The following is a 17,022-nucleotide window of genomic DNA, read 5'->3' on the forward strand; positions in this document are numbered from 1 at the left end:
CGTGCAATATATGTGGAACATCTTTTCATAGCGATAACTCTGTAAATTTGATTGAGTTAGATCCTTGATATGCTCAGAAACATGGCTGTCATTAAGTTAGATCTTCGGGTTTTCTAATGAATTGTTTACACGAATGTGAGAGGTCTAATGAGAGACCTAACCATGAACCCTATTGATCGGATGATTCTTGAGTTTGGATTAATGAATTTTAAGTAGTGATCGAATCTCATCGCTTGTCTCATTCTTTATTTCTCCTACTTCGTGCCAATTCTTGAATTTGAATGTGAAAACTATATAACAGATAGGATTTTTTTTTTTTTTTTGGTAGAGAGAATTTTATTTGTGCAAGTACTACTGTTATATCTGGAGTGAACATAATAAGTTGTTTCCATCCCATCAATCCAAATTTTATTCTCCTCGACGTTCTCTAGCTTCTTTCAAACAATAACATGGTTAGGCGGAAAAAAAAAAAAACAAAAATCTGTGGCTTCGGTAAGATATTCCGCAGCGGTCCTTGGTTTCTCTCATTCTCACGTGTATCGGAAATGCGATGGTGTCGGTCGGCTTAAAACGACCCTCCGTGCTCCGGTGTTCCTTAATGCGACTGGAGCGGGTTCCACTTCTAGGCCTGGTGGTCGTCTTTTTTTCTTTTTTTGGTTTGAGCGGTAGCCTGCGTCTTCTTACTATTCTCCTCCGACTCTCCCTTCCTTCCTCCCTTCCCGGCCGCGGGAACCCTAGACTGGAATGATCGCGGCGAAGTCCGCTGAAGTCCCTAGGAACACTTCCTCCGCCGCCGCGGCGTCGGCGAAGGCTATGCTGCCCCCCGTGGATACCCCACCGGCGGAGGATATCGTGGACTCCCGAGTTCACACCTTCTGCGCGATCCTCTCCCGCGTGTCCCTGGGCGAGGTGGAGGCCGTCCTCACGGCCTCCGGCATCGCCCCCCTCCCCGAGCTCGTGGAGGCCGTCCTCCGCCGTTCCTACTCCAACGCCGGCGCCGCCATCAAGTTCTTCCGGTGGTCCGGCCTCTCCCTCCGCCACTCTTCCTACGCTTGGAACCTCATGGTCGACATCCTTGGCAAGAACGGCCTTTTCGACGCCATGTGGGACGCCATCCGCTCCATGAAGCAGGAGGGCGCCCTCTCCCTCGCCACCTTCGCGTCCGCATTCTCCGCCTACTGCTCCGCAGGCCGCATCAAGGAGGCCGTCATGACCTTCGATGTCATGGACCGCTATGCCGTCCCCCCCGACATCGTTGCCGTCAATTCCGTCATCTCCGCCATCTGCCGCCAAGACGGCCGCACCGCCGACGCCGCCGACTTCCTCGACCGCGTCAAGTCTCGCATAGCCCCCGACGCCGACTCCTTCGCCATCCTCCTCGAGGGCTGGGAGAAGGAGGGCAACGTCGCCCGCGCCAAGAGCACTTTCGGCGAGATGGTCGTCCGCGTCGGCTGGAACACCGGTAACATGTCGGCCTACGACGCATTCCTGGCCACCCTCGTCCGCGGCGCACAGGCCGAGGAGGCCGTCAAGTTCCTCAAGGTCATGAAGGCCAAAAACTGCCTCCCCAGCCTCAAGTTTTTCGCCAACGCCCTTGACATCCTCATCAAACAGAATAACCACGCCAGCGCCCTCGCCCTCTGGGACATCATGGTCGGTGACAGCGGCCTTGTTCCCAACCTCTCCATGTACAACGCCATGATCGCCCTCCTTGCTAACAATGGCGACATCAACTCCGCCTACCGGTTGCTTGACGATATGCCCTTCCTTGGTGTCTTCCCCGATTCTCTCACCTACAACACTATTTTTGAGTCTTTGATCAGGAATAAGATGGCCCATGAGGCCGAGAGGTTCCTCGCCGAGATGAGGAAGAACGAGCAGCTGCCGTCGCTGACCAACTGCGCTGCCGCCATCAAGATGTTTTTTGACAAGTACGACCCGTCTGCTGCAATCGAGGTGTGGAACTGCATGGTGGAGGAATGCACGCAACTGGACGAGGAGTGTGCCGATGAGCTGCTCGTCGGGCTAAGGGACTTGGGCAGGTTGAGTGAGGTGAGAAGGCATGCTGAGGATATGATTGACAGGGGGATTGTGCTGCGCTCGTCCACAATGGAGGGACTGAAGAGTGCCTTCTACAAGGCAGGAAAGGAGGATGCCTATGATCGCATTTCAAGGAGGATGAAGCAGCAGTAGGGCTGTGACAGTTGAATCGAAGCATGGTGGATGGTCGGTATGTCTGCTTCTCTGCTTTTGGATTCTATGTTAATATTGTATTAAGATGTTATAGATATGAACGCAATTGGGGATGCAAGAAGAACAACTTTCTTTATGGATCCAACATATGCTTGTATTGCAATCCCTATTTTAATTGAAATGAACCTATATACAGTTCATTTTTGAATGAGCCTCAAACTTCTTGTCATTCCACCGGCTCTTTATCAGGTTCAATTATGCAGCCAGACATATGAGCAATGGGGGCAATAAGTACTTGGCTGTTATTTATCAATCTTTCCGTTCTTAGGAAGCATCAAGAGTCTGTATTCATAGTCCTTGATGCTTCTTAATAAGTTTAATATGGAGATGATTTCAGTTTGCAGATTCCCTATTCTTCATGATTACTTTGACAAATGCTGTACTGGATATTTATTTATGCTCTTCATAGATGTTTTATGGTGTTTTAATTACTTCCTTATGCTGTTTCTCTCTGCACCCCCTTAAAGGAGGGAATTAAGGTCCTGCTAAGTTGTAGGGGGTACATGAGTCTAATATGAGCATGTTCAATGAGCTTGATCTTAGCTCATTTAATTTCGAGCCACCTCAAGCTCAGCTCGCCTCAGCTCAATTATTTATTTTCTGGATTTTTGCCTTAATTCCTCCATGTCTTCATCTCTCACCTTTCTTCTCTCTAGTCTTGCAACCAGATGTTGGCTTTGAAGCTCTTCCAAGTGGAGGACCAGCTGAATTAGCAAGGTTGTAGCGGAAGGAGGATGCCAAGGTTTTAGATACTGGTGGGATGGTGGGGCGTCCCACCATCTTGAATGTGGGGCACTGTCCTGACTCCTGAGTGTTGAGAAAGAACATCCACCATCTGAATATCGAGATGCCGGCCATCCCATTTCATGGAAATTCTATGGGAAAACCGGGCATCCCCCTTCCCACGGTCTTTAAAACCTTGGACGATGGCAAGTTGAATGTCTAGATGATGGAAATCTTATCAAGCCACTAAATTGGTGGCACCTTGATACATACATTATTCTGATTTCCTAATTTAGGTTTAGTTGTGGTAGAAGTTCAGTTATAGGGAGAGTCTAAATCCATTTTGGATTGGCCATCATATGTTTCTTATTTCATTTCTCCTTTTCTAGTAAGTTGAAGAGTCATGGATTGCCAAACTATTTCATGAGTACTGTTTTTCCATTTTGCATTCCTTATTCTTGTAGGATGAGTAATTATGAATATATAAATATGCAATGATGGTATAGGACACATGCTTTGTGCATGTGAGAAGTTCCCTATTCCATGCAGCACAAGAGGATTGGTGTAAATCTTGCAATTGGTGCAGTACATGTGGTTATTTGAATGCTAAGTGGGAAGCTGGCAGTATGTGGGCTTCTATAACTCCTTATGTGCACTAACTTGCACCCCAAATCATTTCCCATAAATGTGTAGTTCCCTAGGGGCTGTCTATATAAGTAATCAATTTAATGAAATCAGCTTAAAAGTTTTTGTAGGTTTTTGTCCCCTTGAAGTATTGGAATATCCCTTCTTCAACATTTTTTCCCTTTTTTCTTTTTTACTGGTAGAGATATAGGATGCTACCACTCTACCATATTGAGTGTTTGTTGTCCTTGGGGCTTCGATCCAATATAGAGAGAACAAAGATGCAATTGAAGTTAGGGCCTAGAGGCAAAAGAGATATGTTGAAATTCTTGGTGAGAGTGTGGATATTTGGGTAGAAGATTTAGGTTGAAGGTGGTAGAGTGAAGGGATATAGATGCTGCCGCAGTTATCATTGTTGGAGAGATATAGGGAGAAGAATGGGACAGTTAGAGATTCATTTGGCTGTCCAATTGATCATATCCATTAAATATCAAATGTTGTAGGTGTTAGTTCGACATCTAGTTAGGCATTTGTTTTACTCATAGGCAGATTGGAAATTGAAAACGTGAGGCATTGAGGTCAATGTTTCACTATTTTCTTTTTTTTTCTTTTTTTGTTAAAAGGTATGTTTGTGACATTTTTTGAAATGGAAATCCTTTCTATCAAAAGGTATGGGGAAGTCGAGGGGTATCTTGTGATGGAAAAAAGCTTGCCATTGCCAAATTTTGATTTAAAGTTGCCATTAGTAACCATTCCATCAAGTGTTTTAAATGGTGGTTTCATTATGCAGGTGGTCAGGGGACCACATAGCACATATGCAGTATGCGGATTGCATATGCGGGTGCGTATGTGATACTATGCTTTAGCTATCTAAAAATAAGTATAATATATTAAATGCAATAATGACAATAATGGTAGTAATTGTTTGGATGGAGAAACAACAATATCAATAACAATGATTACTATTAATTAGTGCTTATTGCTTAGTACTTAATACCTTATAGTAATAATTATAACGTAATTATTAATATCTAGATCAGGCTCAGTGGAAACCTACATCAAACCTAACTGTTAACTTGAACTCGCTTTCCCTGCATGGGGCCACACAAGAGTAGCTGTAAATTTTGGCTCTAGAATGCTAAGCGAGCTCCCATATGCAATAGAACAATACTAAGTAGGCCATATATGTGGCAACATAATGTTATGTGGACCACCTTTTTGGTCTATATGCAGTCTAACTGCATGTATGCAATGTGGTGTGGTTAAGGGACTGCATATGCAGTAGTATGCACCACATTCTAAAACACTGGTTCCATCATTCGCAGTTGCCTCCAAGGTCCATAGGACATCACTTTTATAGGTGCACTCTCACAAGTTCTTGAGAACTTAATATTATAGTTGGTAATGCAAGATAACCTTTTCGTAGCCTGTTTACTCAATTTGGCCCCACATTGGGGAGGAGTGGGTAAATTCTTGTCTCTCCTTTCTCCTTTGGTTGGATACTTGTTCCAGTCCAGGAATTTAGAACTTGATTATCTTTTCTCTTGCCTTAGGGGCAGTTAGTAAACATTTTGTTCAGCATATTAAAGGTTTTTTTACAGGAACTCGCTGTTTGATAAATATAAGTGATAGAGAGTCAATATTTTGGCCATCCTAGCAATGCTAGCTCTGTCTATAATGCATTGGAAGTTTACATGCATACAATATTGCCTAGAGTTAAATGCCCATCTAAATCTACGGTTGCTTCGCCTCTTTGATGCTTGTAATTTTGCATATGAACTTATGATGTATGTAATGCATAAGGGGGAGAATGGCTTTATCTAGAGACATTGGCTTTTTGCTTGGGAGTCTTTACCGTATGTGTTTGGATGTCCTTAGGCACTATATGTTCGTTTATATTAGCCTTAATGTTGAAGAGACAAACTTCTTAAGAAGTAGAAGGCTGATATGATTGGCTGTTTTTTTAAAGCAATAGGCCATGGGCATTTGCTGATGCATTCAGTGGTTAAATCTAAGAGAAAGGAGTAAAGGTGAAGGAGGGGTTGCCTTGAAGAACACCTTGACCTGCCTCAAAATGATTTTAGGGAGAGCTATTAACTAGAGTGGAAATGCTGGTGTAACAGTGATAATTTAAGGACTGTGTTGCACTGTTTTGTAAGGAGAAAATGTTTTTAAGTCATTGGCTGATGCTGGAAATTTGTGCTGTGGTTATATCAAAACTTCACAAATGTTTCTGTATCTCTATCCTTTGGCAGGCGTTATAGTTGACTTAGTTTGGTCAGCATTAATTTCTTTCTTTCTCAATATGAGGGGCCTACTTGCTAGTTTGGGCCTTGGGTTGCTCCTTTTGAGCTTTTGGGTGCATTTCTTAGTGCTGATTGGACTTGTTTTCATTTAGTTTGATTCTAGTTTCACTTATGATGTGGGGAATGCCAATACCTACTTGTTCCATACTTGTTATATGTTGAATTAGGTGGTCTAACAAGTATAAAGTAATGGAATCATGGAAACACCGGACTTGAAGAGGAATACATGGTCAAGACTTAAGAGTAAATGGACTTTAAGAGATTCAAGGGTTATAAATGCTTCACTTAAATCGTAGGCCAATGTGTCTTCATATTGGCCAACCCATCTTTCTTTCCTTTTCTTCTCCTTTTCTTGGCATGCCCATCTGTTCTATGGGCTATCCCTCTCTCTCTCTCCCCCCCCCTCTATCTCTCCTCCCCCTTCTCTCTCTCTCTTCTCTCGTGCGTGCACTTCATTTAGTACCTATTTTGTTCTCTTTTTGTTTCTCTCACACATTTCCCACATCTCTTTCTTGCTTCTGTATTTTGGGCTTGTATTTTCTTAGGAAGCCTTAAAGCCTAAAGTCTCAAGGGCTGAAAAATGGCCCCATTTGCTAAGGTCTTTATTATGTGAGGCATTCCCCTTTTTTCTCCTTTCATCTTTTTGTTACTCTTTGGTTTTTGGTGACTGGATCCGTAGGTTGAGGCATTCAAATGATTGGTTCATTCTTTTGAAGGCATGGAATTTCACATTTGTTGCCTCCCTAGCAGCATATTCATCATATGACGAGTTTATTTCATTATATTTCTTTCTCATCTTTGGTTGATCCGTGCTGTCATCTCTTTTCATAATCTTTAATTGACCAATCATCCAACTCTCTTTTTTCAACTTGCATTTTCATTTTATGTTTCTTCATAAGTCTTCATAATATCGTGATACTTATGGTGTAACCAAGGATGTTTTATGATAGTTTCTTGACTTCCCTTAAAATATTTATATTACCTTGTTTTAGTGCTTTACTATTCTATTTTATTTAGATTTCTGCATGGTGATTATCATTTATTACTCTTTTTTTGAACATGATTTTTTTTTTATTGATGTGATCTTTCAAGTTAAATTGATAAGATTCCATATAAGATGCTGGATTTGACATAAATATAAGATAAACTATTAGATGAGCGTTGTTATCTTGCTGAACTGAAATTAAGAATTTTATTGCTATAGGTTTCTCAAAATTTGACATGCAAAACTGTGAAAGCCGTAGGTTGTATCTATAGGTGCCTTTGTAATATCAGTTTGTTAAACAAGTTTTCGAGAGGGTGAGCCTTGACACAATAATAATGTTGTTCAATTATGCCCTAGAGGTCATGGGTTTGAAACATAGAAATAGCCTCTCCCCACGTGGGGGTAAGGCTACATATATATTAGCCTCCGCAGACCCTACAATGGCGGGAGCCTCATGTACTAGGCCACCCTTTTTTTAAACAAATTTTCGTGGCATCAATTATTTATTGCTTAGTTATTGCACATCTTATGCTGCATGTGTTTTAAAATCTAGTTTTATGATTAGATTTATTTGAACTTCGTATCTAAACATACTTTAAAATTTGAGATTTTTAGCAGATTTCTCAAGCACTAGGGTAGTAAATGGGCAAAGCCAAACTTGTTACTTGACTCATTCAACCTGGTCAAATTCAAATAATCCCAATTTTTCAGACATACATGTTGGGCCTAGGACTAAAAGTTGGACTATATGAAAAAAATTGCTCTATTGGGTTGTTATTTTTCTTCCTAACTTGATTTGGTCTGGCATGTATCAGCTTAGCTTGACTTGGTTTCAAGGTTTGAAATCTTGTGGTGCTCCCCTATACCTACTCATTATTCCCTAAACTGGATGATCCATGTATGATTGGTCAATACAATGCTTAATATAGGGTCAAGGTGGTACAATTTGATCAATACTTCAAATCTTGATGATATACCCATGAAAAATTCCTTATCCACCGTCTTTTTGTCCTCTCCCCTTTTTATCATTTAGCATCCTAATCATGCCCTCTTTTTTCCTCCAATATGGGCACCACTCTAGTCAGCTTATGTTTCCTCATATTAGATTATTTTCTCATATTCCTCCCGTTTTGTTGCCACTCTTTGCTTACATCCCATCTGGTTGGCGTTCCCTCTTCTTTCCTTCCATATGGGAGTGATATCCTTGCCTCCATTTCTGGTCCCCATCTTCTCATCTTCTTGTCTTCTTCCCTTTCCCTTCCGTTTTCTCCACTATGTATTGCCTTCTTCCCTTTGACCTCCTCTTCCCCTTTTTAGATCTCCTTATCCTCTTCCCCCTTAGCTGTGACCTCATTTCCCCTTCCCCTCCTATCCCATCTTCGATTTCATGGGGACCTAGAGATAGACCTTGTTTGACCTTGACTCACATGGACCCGAGCATATGGATCAACTTTAGGTCATGCTAGAATCGCCCACTGTAGTTGGCTTGGTGGTTTTAATTAGACCTTCTTGTCATGTGGGCTGGGTTGAGTTTGGGCTTGGCTCAGCCCAAGGTATCCATCATTTTGTCAGGCTCGAGCCTGACACAACCCAGCCTTCAAGCCTACTTCCTAGGCTGGAGCCTGCTACTTATTAGGCTTCATGCTTCCAGGTCGGACTTTGGGATCAAAACAAAAATCCCACTTCCTCTTCCCCATCCTCTTCACACCTCCCTTTTTCTCTTTCAAGATGTCTCCTTTAAAAATCAGAAGTACCTTAACGGAGATTGTGGGGATTTTGTGGGTCTAGTCCTTGTTAATGATGGCATAGTCAGCGAGTACAATGATGTCGCGCTGCACTACATGGCGCTGCTTAGGATCTCGTTGGAGGATAAGATGGCCAGGATATATCTCACATGCCATGGGGGCTTCGTGTACGCGTACCACAACAAGGACCTGGCAGTGGCAAGGATGCCGGCGGATTCATGCTTAAAGAAAACAAACAAGAAAAGATGGGATTAGGGTAAGGGTTAGATTAGGGATGTAATATTTAAAACTCTAAGGGTACTTAAGGGGTACCATATTTATATAATTATATAATATATTTATTAAATTAAATAATCGGGCGCAGGTTGGGTCGATGCAAACCTGAGCCCAACCCGTTTAAAGGATGAGCTCAAATTTGTCGCTCGGTTCGCCTGCCGAGCTGAAAAATCAGATCCAGACCCGTCCAAAATGCACCGAGTATTTGATCTTTGCTTATATCCAATTCGACCTTACTTTATTAGAAAATGGTTAAATTGAAGTTCAAATTTAAGGCTTGGTTTTGAATGAGTTAGGTTTGGGTCATTTTAAACTTGTTCTGGCCCATTTGCAGCTGTAACCATGGTCATTTGCAGCTCCACACCATATATATATATATATATATATTATATTTGGTGAGAAAAATATAAATTATTTTTTTACGAATGCAAGTCTTTGGTGTATAAGATTCTCAACAAATAATATATTGTACTCCAGCGTGATGCTTGATCTATTGTTGAATTTATTTATTTATTTTTCACTTTGTTGGTATTTTCTTTAAGTATTTCTTATATATAATTATGTTTTGACCACTTTTAAAGAGGGCCTAGATCTAAGTCTTTGCATTTATAGAGTAAGATGCTTGATAACCCTAACATGATGTTTGGTTTATTCTTTAACATTTCTTGAGTTTTTACTGTACTTTCCTGATTATATTTTAAATTGTTCTTTACACTAACTGTTGAAAAGTTTTGCTTTTGCTTCAGAGGGTTTATGAACCCTTTAGGTTGCTGCTGAATCTCAATGACTAGGAACTAGAGTCTTCCTATTTTTGTTGTTTTCCTTCCTTCTTTTTTAAAAATTGACCTCTGTCAAATCATTAAAGCTCTTCCTATCTGAGAAAAATGCCAATTATATTGAAGTTAAATATTGCATCATCTTCAATTTCTTTGGTGGCAAAAAGATATAATTTTGATTATAGTAAAGATGCATGTTTTTCAAATAGCTCGTTTCTACACTGAATTTTACGAACATGGTATCACCATAATATGCTGCAAGCTATGATCATATGTACTGCCTCACACTTTAATATTTCAAATAGAATACTAGGATGATTTGTAAGAATGCTGTGTGTTTTTCTCCTTATTTCATCATTGCTCGGCTACCTCGGCCATGTTTTTTTCTAGAGGCCCAACTTAACAAATTCACTTGCAATATGGTTAGTAGTGCACATGTTATTGATCACTGAAGTGCAATGTCCTATATAACAAATGGCAATGGTAAAATGTCATCTCACTTCCAATCTACACTTAATTTGTTTCCTTTGTCTGGTTCTCTCTAAAAGCCTTCTTGTTTATTAGCATGTTCAACCTCTTGCTGTCATGTTCATCCTCTTGCTGTCATGGTCATCCTCTTGCGGTCATGAATACTAGCTTTCTTGTAGGATCTCTAGCTACACTTTCCTTCCTGCCCACATTCTAGAACATTCCAACTATTAGCTCTTCTTCTTCTGTTCCATCTCACTTAGGTTACTCATAAGTAGGTTGCACGACTGTCTTTGTAGTTGAGATTGAGAAAATAATGTCAGTAGAAGACACTTGTGAATAGCAGGGCATTGCTCATATTCCCGTTTGCCTGCAGTCTTACGTGTTAAGAGTATTTAACCCATAAACTAAAACCATGATCATTATCCACTACATTTTAGGGTCCTTCATTATACTTAACATTCAAAACTTGATTTTTTTACACCCATCCCCTATTTACTAGCATAGTATTTTGTTTTTTACATGTCATTGCCATTATTTGCATAATATAAACTTTATGAACTTCTAATCAATATTGTTTGATAGTTATCCATAAATGAATGCCCAACCCGTTCCAAGCTGCAACCTCTCTTCATCTACCTCTTTCGCCATGCTTTCTCTACCTTACTCAATGTATGGGTTGCTTTCAATTTGCTTCTGCTGGAGCAGACTACACCCACCTAACAAATGATGAATGAACTTTTCAGTAGTAACAAAATGATCTAACAATATATTGGGACCAATCTTGCTATAAAAACCTGCCATCTTAATCTGCATCTATTGCAGCCAAAATATGCTGAACCGGCCCGTACCGAACCGGTACTGGCGCCGATCGGTCAGATTTGGCCACAAAAAACGTATAAGGCCGAGCCGGATGGAATCAGACCAGGACTCGGTACAATGGTCTAGGCTGGTTTGCCAAGGTGATGGGCCTAAGACGGCCTAGGGCATCATGGACTAGGGGAGAGTCCTAACTCCTAACATTTGGCCTTTTTGCACCAAATGGCTGCCTTAGGACTTGAAGCCATGCTACTCAAGTTTTCAATTTGTGATAAATTTATATGGATGTATAATGGTGTTAAGTTGCAACAGATTTTAAGTGTTTTTTAGACGCTACAAGTGTTCTAGTAAACTCAAATGTATAGTAAATATTTTAAATATTCATACTAAGCCTATGGTGATCACATTGCATGCTTTTGGAGTCAACACAAAACCTATACCATGTGTCCATTAGGGGGTGTATCGAGCCCTTATATATTTATACCAATACAGTAATAGGTTAGTGTCGTATGCCGTCTACCCCCTGATATTATTTGGTAATTAACCCCTATCAGTATGCGTCAGTTGTAATAGTGCATATCAAAGCGATATTCATCTTGATTGGTGCACAATATAGAGATAATTGCACCCTTTTGCCAATAACTTGCCAGCCCTATGCATATGCGAATACAGTGAGATATAGATGGGCACTTTAACCCTTACTTTCTACATCAAATAATTCAATTATGTGAACTCCAATAGTTGCTTTGCAACAAGTCTACATCCTCTTCCATGTTCTCTATTGTTCTATCCATTTCTAGGTAATATTTATCAGCAAAACTAGCCTTTTCTTATCAAAAAATTATATTGCTCTGGTTCCATGTCAGGAATGGGATTCTATAAAGCATTCTTGTCCTTGTCATCTACCTTATACATTTTTAAATCTCTTTCAAGTTTCAAATTTGCTTTCAGCTAAAAGAGAACCATTAAGTAGCTTAGTAACCCCTCCATTATTCATGTTTCAGGATAAAGATGATAGGGTAATCGGCGAAGGTTGTGAAATGAGAGGCATGCATCAATTACAGTTTGATGCTGTTGGTGCTGTTGCTTTATTCACTAGAAGTTGAATCTCTCGAATTAGGAAAGCATCATAGGCTTTTCTTTTCTTCTAAATGGAACTCCATAGTAGTTTCTTTCATTGTTAGGTTATTCTACTTTCAGGAATCTTCACAAGTTTCAAATATTCAATGTTTCAATACTATGTTACTTCTTTGGATAATTACTTATGCATGAGTTTGGTTATACTTGATGAAGGATTGTTTTAAATGTTTTGATAGATTTCAAAACTTTCCTTCTAAATGGATCAATACACAAATATAATATTCAACTATAAGAATGCGGAGAAATAAACTTGTTTTGTACTTTAAAGCTTTTGTAAGCAGCTAGAAACCCTTCAAAACATCTGCTGCAATTTTATGTAAGATTGGAAGGAGTGGTTTAGTGAAAATTTTTCATAACTCATATTGAAGAAGATGCTTTTCTGCAGACATGCTAAAGTTGTGGATTATTGTGTTCTTGATATTATTTCTCCATAAAGTGTTTTTGCTAATACATTCTCATTTTCTCTTGTTTGGATTTGCTACTGTATGATCTTGGTTTTGAAGGTAAGATGGTTCATGCTTCACTAAATGCATCTAACTTGAATGTTTAGGGACCTAGAAAGGATATATGGCTTGTCATTCCCCAACCTTGCTGAGTTCTGGCATTAACTTGTTCAAACCTATTCCTTCTATTTCCTTGTATGGACAGCACCTTTATACCCACCATTATTCTTTCCATATAGCATCCTATGTTCCCACTTTTCCAATTTGATTTTTCGCCTAGTTCTCAATCTGCTAGAGTAAATCATAGTAATATACAGAAGAGCATAAGGAGTTCCAACAATGATATTCTACAGGCCATGAAGATCTTGATCTTCTCATTTCTCAAGGGAATAGTTGCGGTACTTCACATCCCATCTCAAGTATGTTTGTTGCCAAATTGTAGTTTGGCACTTCATATTCTTCTGTCTCGATTTCCAGAACCTTTTTGAAATATTCTCATAGACTATTTGGTTGCTTGCTATTTGATAAGAGCCAAATGCTCTTCACTTGAGTAACACATGGGACTTGGTATCTTCATGAAAATGGAAGCAGCTAGAAAATGGAGGTGGGTATCCACTATTGAATACTTTCTAGATGGTTCTGTTGGAAGATTGAAAGCTATATTGGCATTAGAGTCTTGGGCACAAACATATGGTGTGTCGACTACTTTAAAACTTTTCTGCCCAAAAATATTGTGTAGACTACTTTAAGACCATGATATTTTGTGTGGGCCTGATCAGGGCTGACAACAGATCAGATATCAGCATATCCATATTTATATTTGTTTTTAGCTTACGAATATAAAATAGACAGGGATATTAATTGGATACTGAAATTTATATTTTGTTTTAAGCAAGAATATAAATCAGATTATTTGCAGTACAGATATAAATGTGGATATAAATCAATAGTTGAACTTTATGAATTTTCAAATTAAATATATCACTTTATGGAAGGTAAATTGAGTTAAAGACGTGTTAATATTGTTACTTGGTTTCCTTCAAAATTTATGAGAGCTATAAATAGATTGCAAAAATAACTGGATATTCAGATATGGGTTGGATAGTTGTCTATCCATATACGTGTTTTTTTTTTCATGGATATGGATACGGATACAAATATAGTTGGATGCTGAAATTTGTATCCATATGTGGGATAGATTCAGATCGAGAAACAAATTCGAATTGATATTATCTAGTCAATTTTCACCCCTAGCTAGTACTGGTCCATGTCAGGCATCACATACTATGCCTTGCTAGTACTGGCACTTGCATGGGCGAACATGACATCTGTTTAATATTCTTAATATTTTTTAAATTAAGAAAGGGACTTTAAAGTCTTTTCCTTAATTCTTTGTTGAAACAGTGTATGAGGAAAGTGCCAGCATGGCAAGGCAACTGCTGTGCTTGCTGTTGGCTGGCATATCTTGTGCCACCAGCACCTAAATCCTCTTTTAAGACCTTTTCTCTACTCTACAACTTAAAGTCACCTTTGCTTTGGTTGAATGTTTTTTTCTTAGATGGAGACTTCCTGAAGTTTTATGAAGCAACCTTTGCACTTCATCTTTCAAGTGAAAGAAAATTTCCGAGGCAAAGAAATCTACTTATGGACTTGAAAACAAATATTCAATGCATAATTTGAAAAAAAATCGTAAATAGTAATGAATGCAAGTTTACAATAAGCCACGCAAACCATTATATGGCGTAATGCTAACGACATGTTATGGTCATTGTGGATGATATGATAGTGTTGGCAAAGCTCCAGAACTAAAATCATTTCTGTGAAGTATTTTTAGGGCAGAAGAAGCACTACACCAAGGAATCAACAATACGAAAACTTTGTTATATATTTCCCTTTTCCTTATTGGTATCGGGTTTGGAAACTGACTATCTTTGCTAGCAATCATGTAGCAGAGTCGAAGGAAAGAATTAATATACAAGCAACAAATGTTTAAAAACTCAGTCTCTGTTTCGGTTGGCTTGACAGGCTTGCCAAGTGTTGGTTCTTGGCAATTTTTGGTGGCTCTAGTATTTTTCAGCTTGAATTTCAGAGTTTCAGCTAGGAAAAATGGAAAACAGAAATGAGAGAAAAATGATAACACAAATAATGTATGTCATATAATTTTAGAGCATGTTATATTTGTTTCAAAACTTTGTTTTTTTTTTTCTGATTTTGGTATTTCCCAATTGATAGTCTGAGACTATGAAAATGAAATCTAGTAAGAAGTAGTGAAGATATTAAAATATAATATTGTATCGCATTAAAGGTGAAGATGATGAAAGATGTTGGCTCAGTGAATTCTTGGTAAAGGTGAGGGAGAGTATATAGGTACATTGATGTCAGACATATTATGATTTGTTTTGAAATTGGTAAGTGATTAGATACCTACAGGAAGAGAATAAAAGGAATGGTGCATGAATCTGGAATACTTGGATTTGTGAATTGTTGGACCTCATTTATGATTTAGCCTATATTTGATTCAAGTTCCTAGGTGATTCAACCTTGTTCTAGTTGATATTCATCCCGTACTGATGGTAAGCATGATAACATGATGTGGTCTCTCTCAGGGTCTGCTGCAAGATGATATACCAACTTTGTCTCGCTTATCTATAATGAAGGCTTGTCTTATCCAAATAAAATTATATGATTTTTTGACAAGAAAACCATCAAACCGTAATGCTTAATATCCTTGCAGAAAATCTTTTATTTTATCCTTTTTACATTCTAAATTGATATAGTTATTCTGCAAAAAAATTGTTCTATTTGTTGAAAGATTCAGCACTTTTAAGTATCCATCACTGTTTATCAGATTGGTTTTGTTTAGGGAGACCATATCTTCAACATGCATAAACAGCTCCATTTTTCAGAGTAGATGATTTATGGTTTTATGGGGCTTTCTTTGTTCCTTTTTGGTGGGATATGGGGCTGGAATTGGTGGTGAACAATGTTTGATTATCAAGACAAGGAAATTTAGTTAAAACCTGATCTTGGCCAACTGATTTGCAGTCTTCATTTGTGTCTGCTGTTTGTCTGGCTTGACAGAATCACTCCGTTTTTTGTCTGGCTTGACGGAATCACTCCGTTTTCAGTCGGCGAATCACACTGCTTGCACCGGACTCGAATTTGCAGCTGCAACTGTACAACAGGTTTCACTATAATTTGCATAAGTTTTGTATGCCCGAGAATTTAGAAGGAAAAAAGGAATATGTAGGCAAACAGAACAGTGATTAAAGAAGACTCAATAGAAACTTCCTTTTATGCTTGTTGTGGTTTGCATTAATGGTGCAGCTATCCAGTTTAGTGTTAAGTGTGTCTTGGGCTATTCAGGGGCCGCTCATCCAAGGCATTTGAACTAACATTGATTAGAGAAACGCCAGTTGATTTCCTTTTTTCCTGTTATGTACTATTGGCATTTGGCAATTCTGACTCAGTTGTATGATCCATTGTTCTCTTTTATGAAATAAAAAAGCTTTAGGATCTGGTCTGGAAGAGGAAGGAAACTGTATTTGCCGTTAGCGTTCTTCTTTGTAGATGGAGGATATCGATCATGTGCTCAACAAGAAGATTCAGTTTCCACGCATTGTTGAAGTCCGACATTTATTACTACTGTCGACAACTGGAGTTTCTCTCTGTACCAGAAGTCCCACATCCTGCAAAGGGTATTGCTGAATTTTCTGCTTCATGAATCTGTTACAATCTTATAGGAATAATATGATTATTTGGACAGAATAAAGTGTGATCTCTTAACCATTTTCTCCTTTCTCCTTGTTTGCAAGTAGGCGATCAAGTTAGTTGGCTCTTGTATTGGTTGCAAGGGCTCTATTAGCTCGTCAGGTTGCAGTTTATGAAATGTGCAATGAAAAAAAGACCAGTTATCGTTATGCGAGGAGCACACGTCTGCAAAAATGTGTCGTACCATATTAACAGACATGAGAATTTTAGCACCAGAGAAGAGGAGTAACAAAGGATGCAAAATTCTGGATGCGGTTCTTTTCAGCAATACAATTAATTCTTTTTTGCCTTTTTTAAGGTTAGGCTGTGCGATTTCTTTACGAGAATTGAGGGGATCCCGATTTGTCTTTCAGGCCCTTGACCCATTCCATCCAGATCTTGTATCAGTAGAACTGCGGATAGCTGAAGATCACTTTAGTTTTGACGTCGGCATGATTGTGTTGACATCCTCTGCTCTATCAGGCAAGTCGGTCCTGCAATCGTTTCTTATATATATATATATATATATATATATATATATATATATATATATCGACAAAACGTGTCGCATTTCAAAAAATAAACAAAACCAATCCTAATCCTTTTTCTGTCGTTATACTGTTGATTTCTCGCCGGGACTCCCTTGATAGGTTCATTTTTCCGACCTTGATTAAATTAAACTAGTCGATACAACCAAATCCTAAGCGAGTTTTG

General features: G+C 39.0%; 1 protein-coding gene across 4 annotated transcripts; it reads left to right on the forward strand.

The window, feature by feature from the left end:
- The first annotated feature begins 531 nt into the window (after positions 1-531).
- Positions 532-16,787, forward strand: LOC103718762 (pentatricopeptide repeat-containing protein At1g77360, mitochondrial-like). Of its 4 annotated transcripts, XR_005510787.1 has the most exons (4): positions 532-2,230; positions 16,067-16,256; positions 16,377-16,583; positions 16,683-16,784. XR_005510787.1 is itself a non-coding variant. In XM_039123892.1 (2 exons), exon 1 carries the CDS (start codon positions 745-747, stop codon positions 2,191-2,193), a length of 1,449 nt encoding a protein of 482 aa, XP_038979820.1. In that variant the 5' UTR covers positions 532-744; the 3' UTR covers positions 2,194-2,230; positions 15,670-15,859. The 4 variants fall into 4 exon arrangements, 2 of the variants coding, with proteins under 2 accessions (XP_038979820.1, XP_008805936.2); XR_003387839.2 differs by having other exon boundaries at positions 16,377-16,787; XM_039123892.1 differs by lacking the exons at positions 16,067-16,256; positions 16,377-16,583; positions 16,683-16,784 and adding an exon at positions 15,670-15,859.
- The last annotated feature ends 235 nt before the right edge of the window (positions 16,788-17,022 follow it).

The sequence above is a fragment of the Phoenix dactylifera genome, chromosome 2 (genome assembly GCF_009389715.1).
Source record: "Phoenix dactylifera cultivar Barhee BC4 chromosome 2, palm_55x_up_171113_PBpolish2nd_filt_p, whole genome shotgun sequence".
Classification (NCBI taxonomy): domain Eukaryota; kingdom Viridiplantae; phylum Streptophyta; class Magnoliopsida; order Arecales; family Arecaceae; genus Phoenix; species Phoenix dactylifera.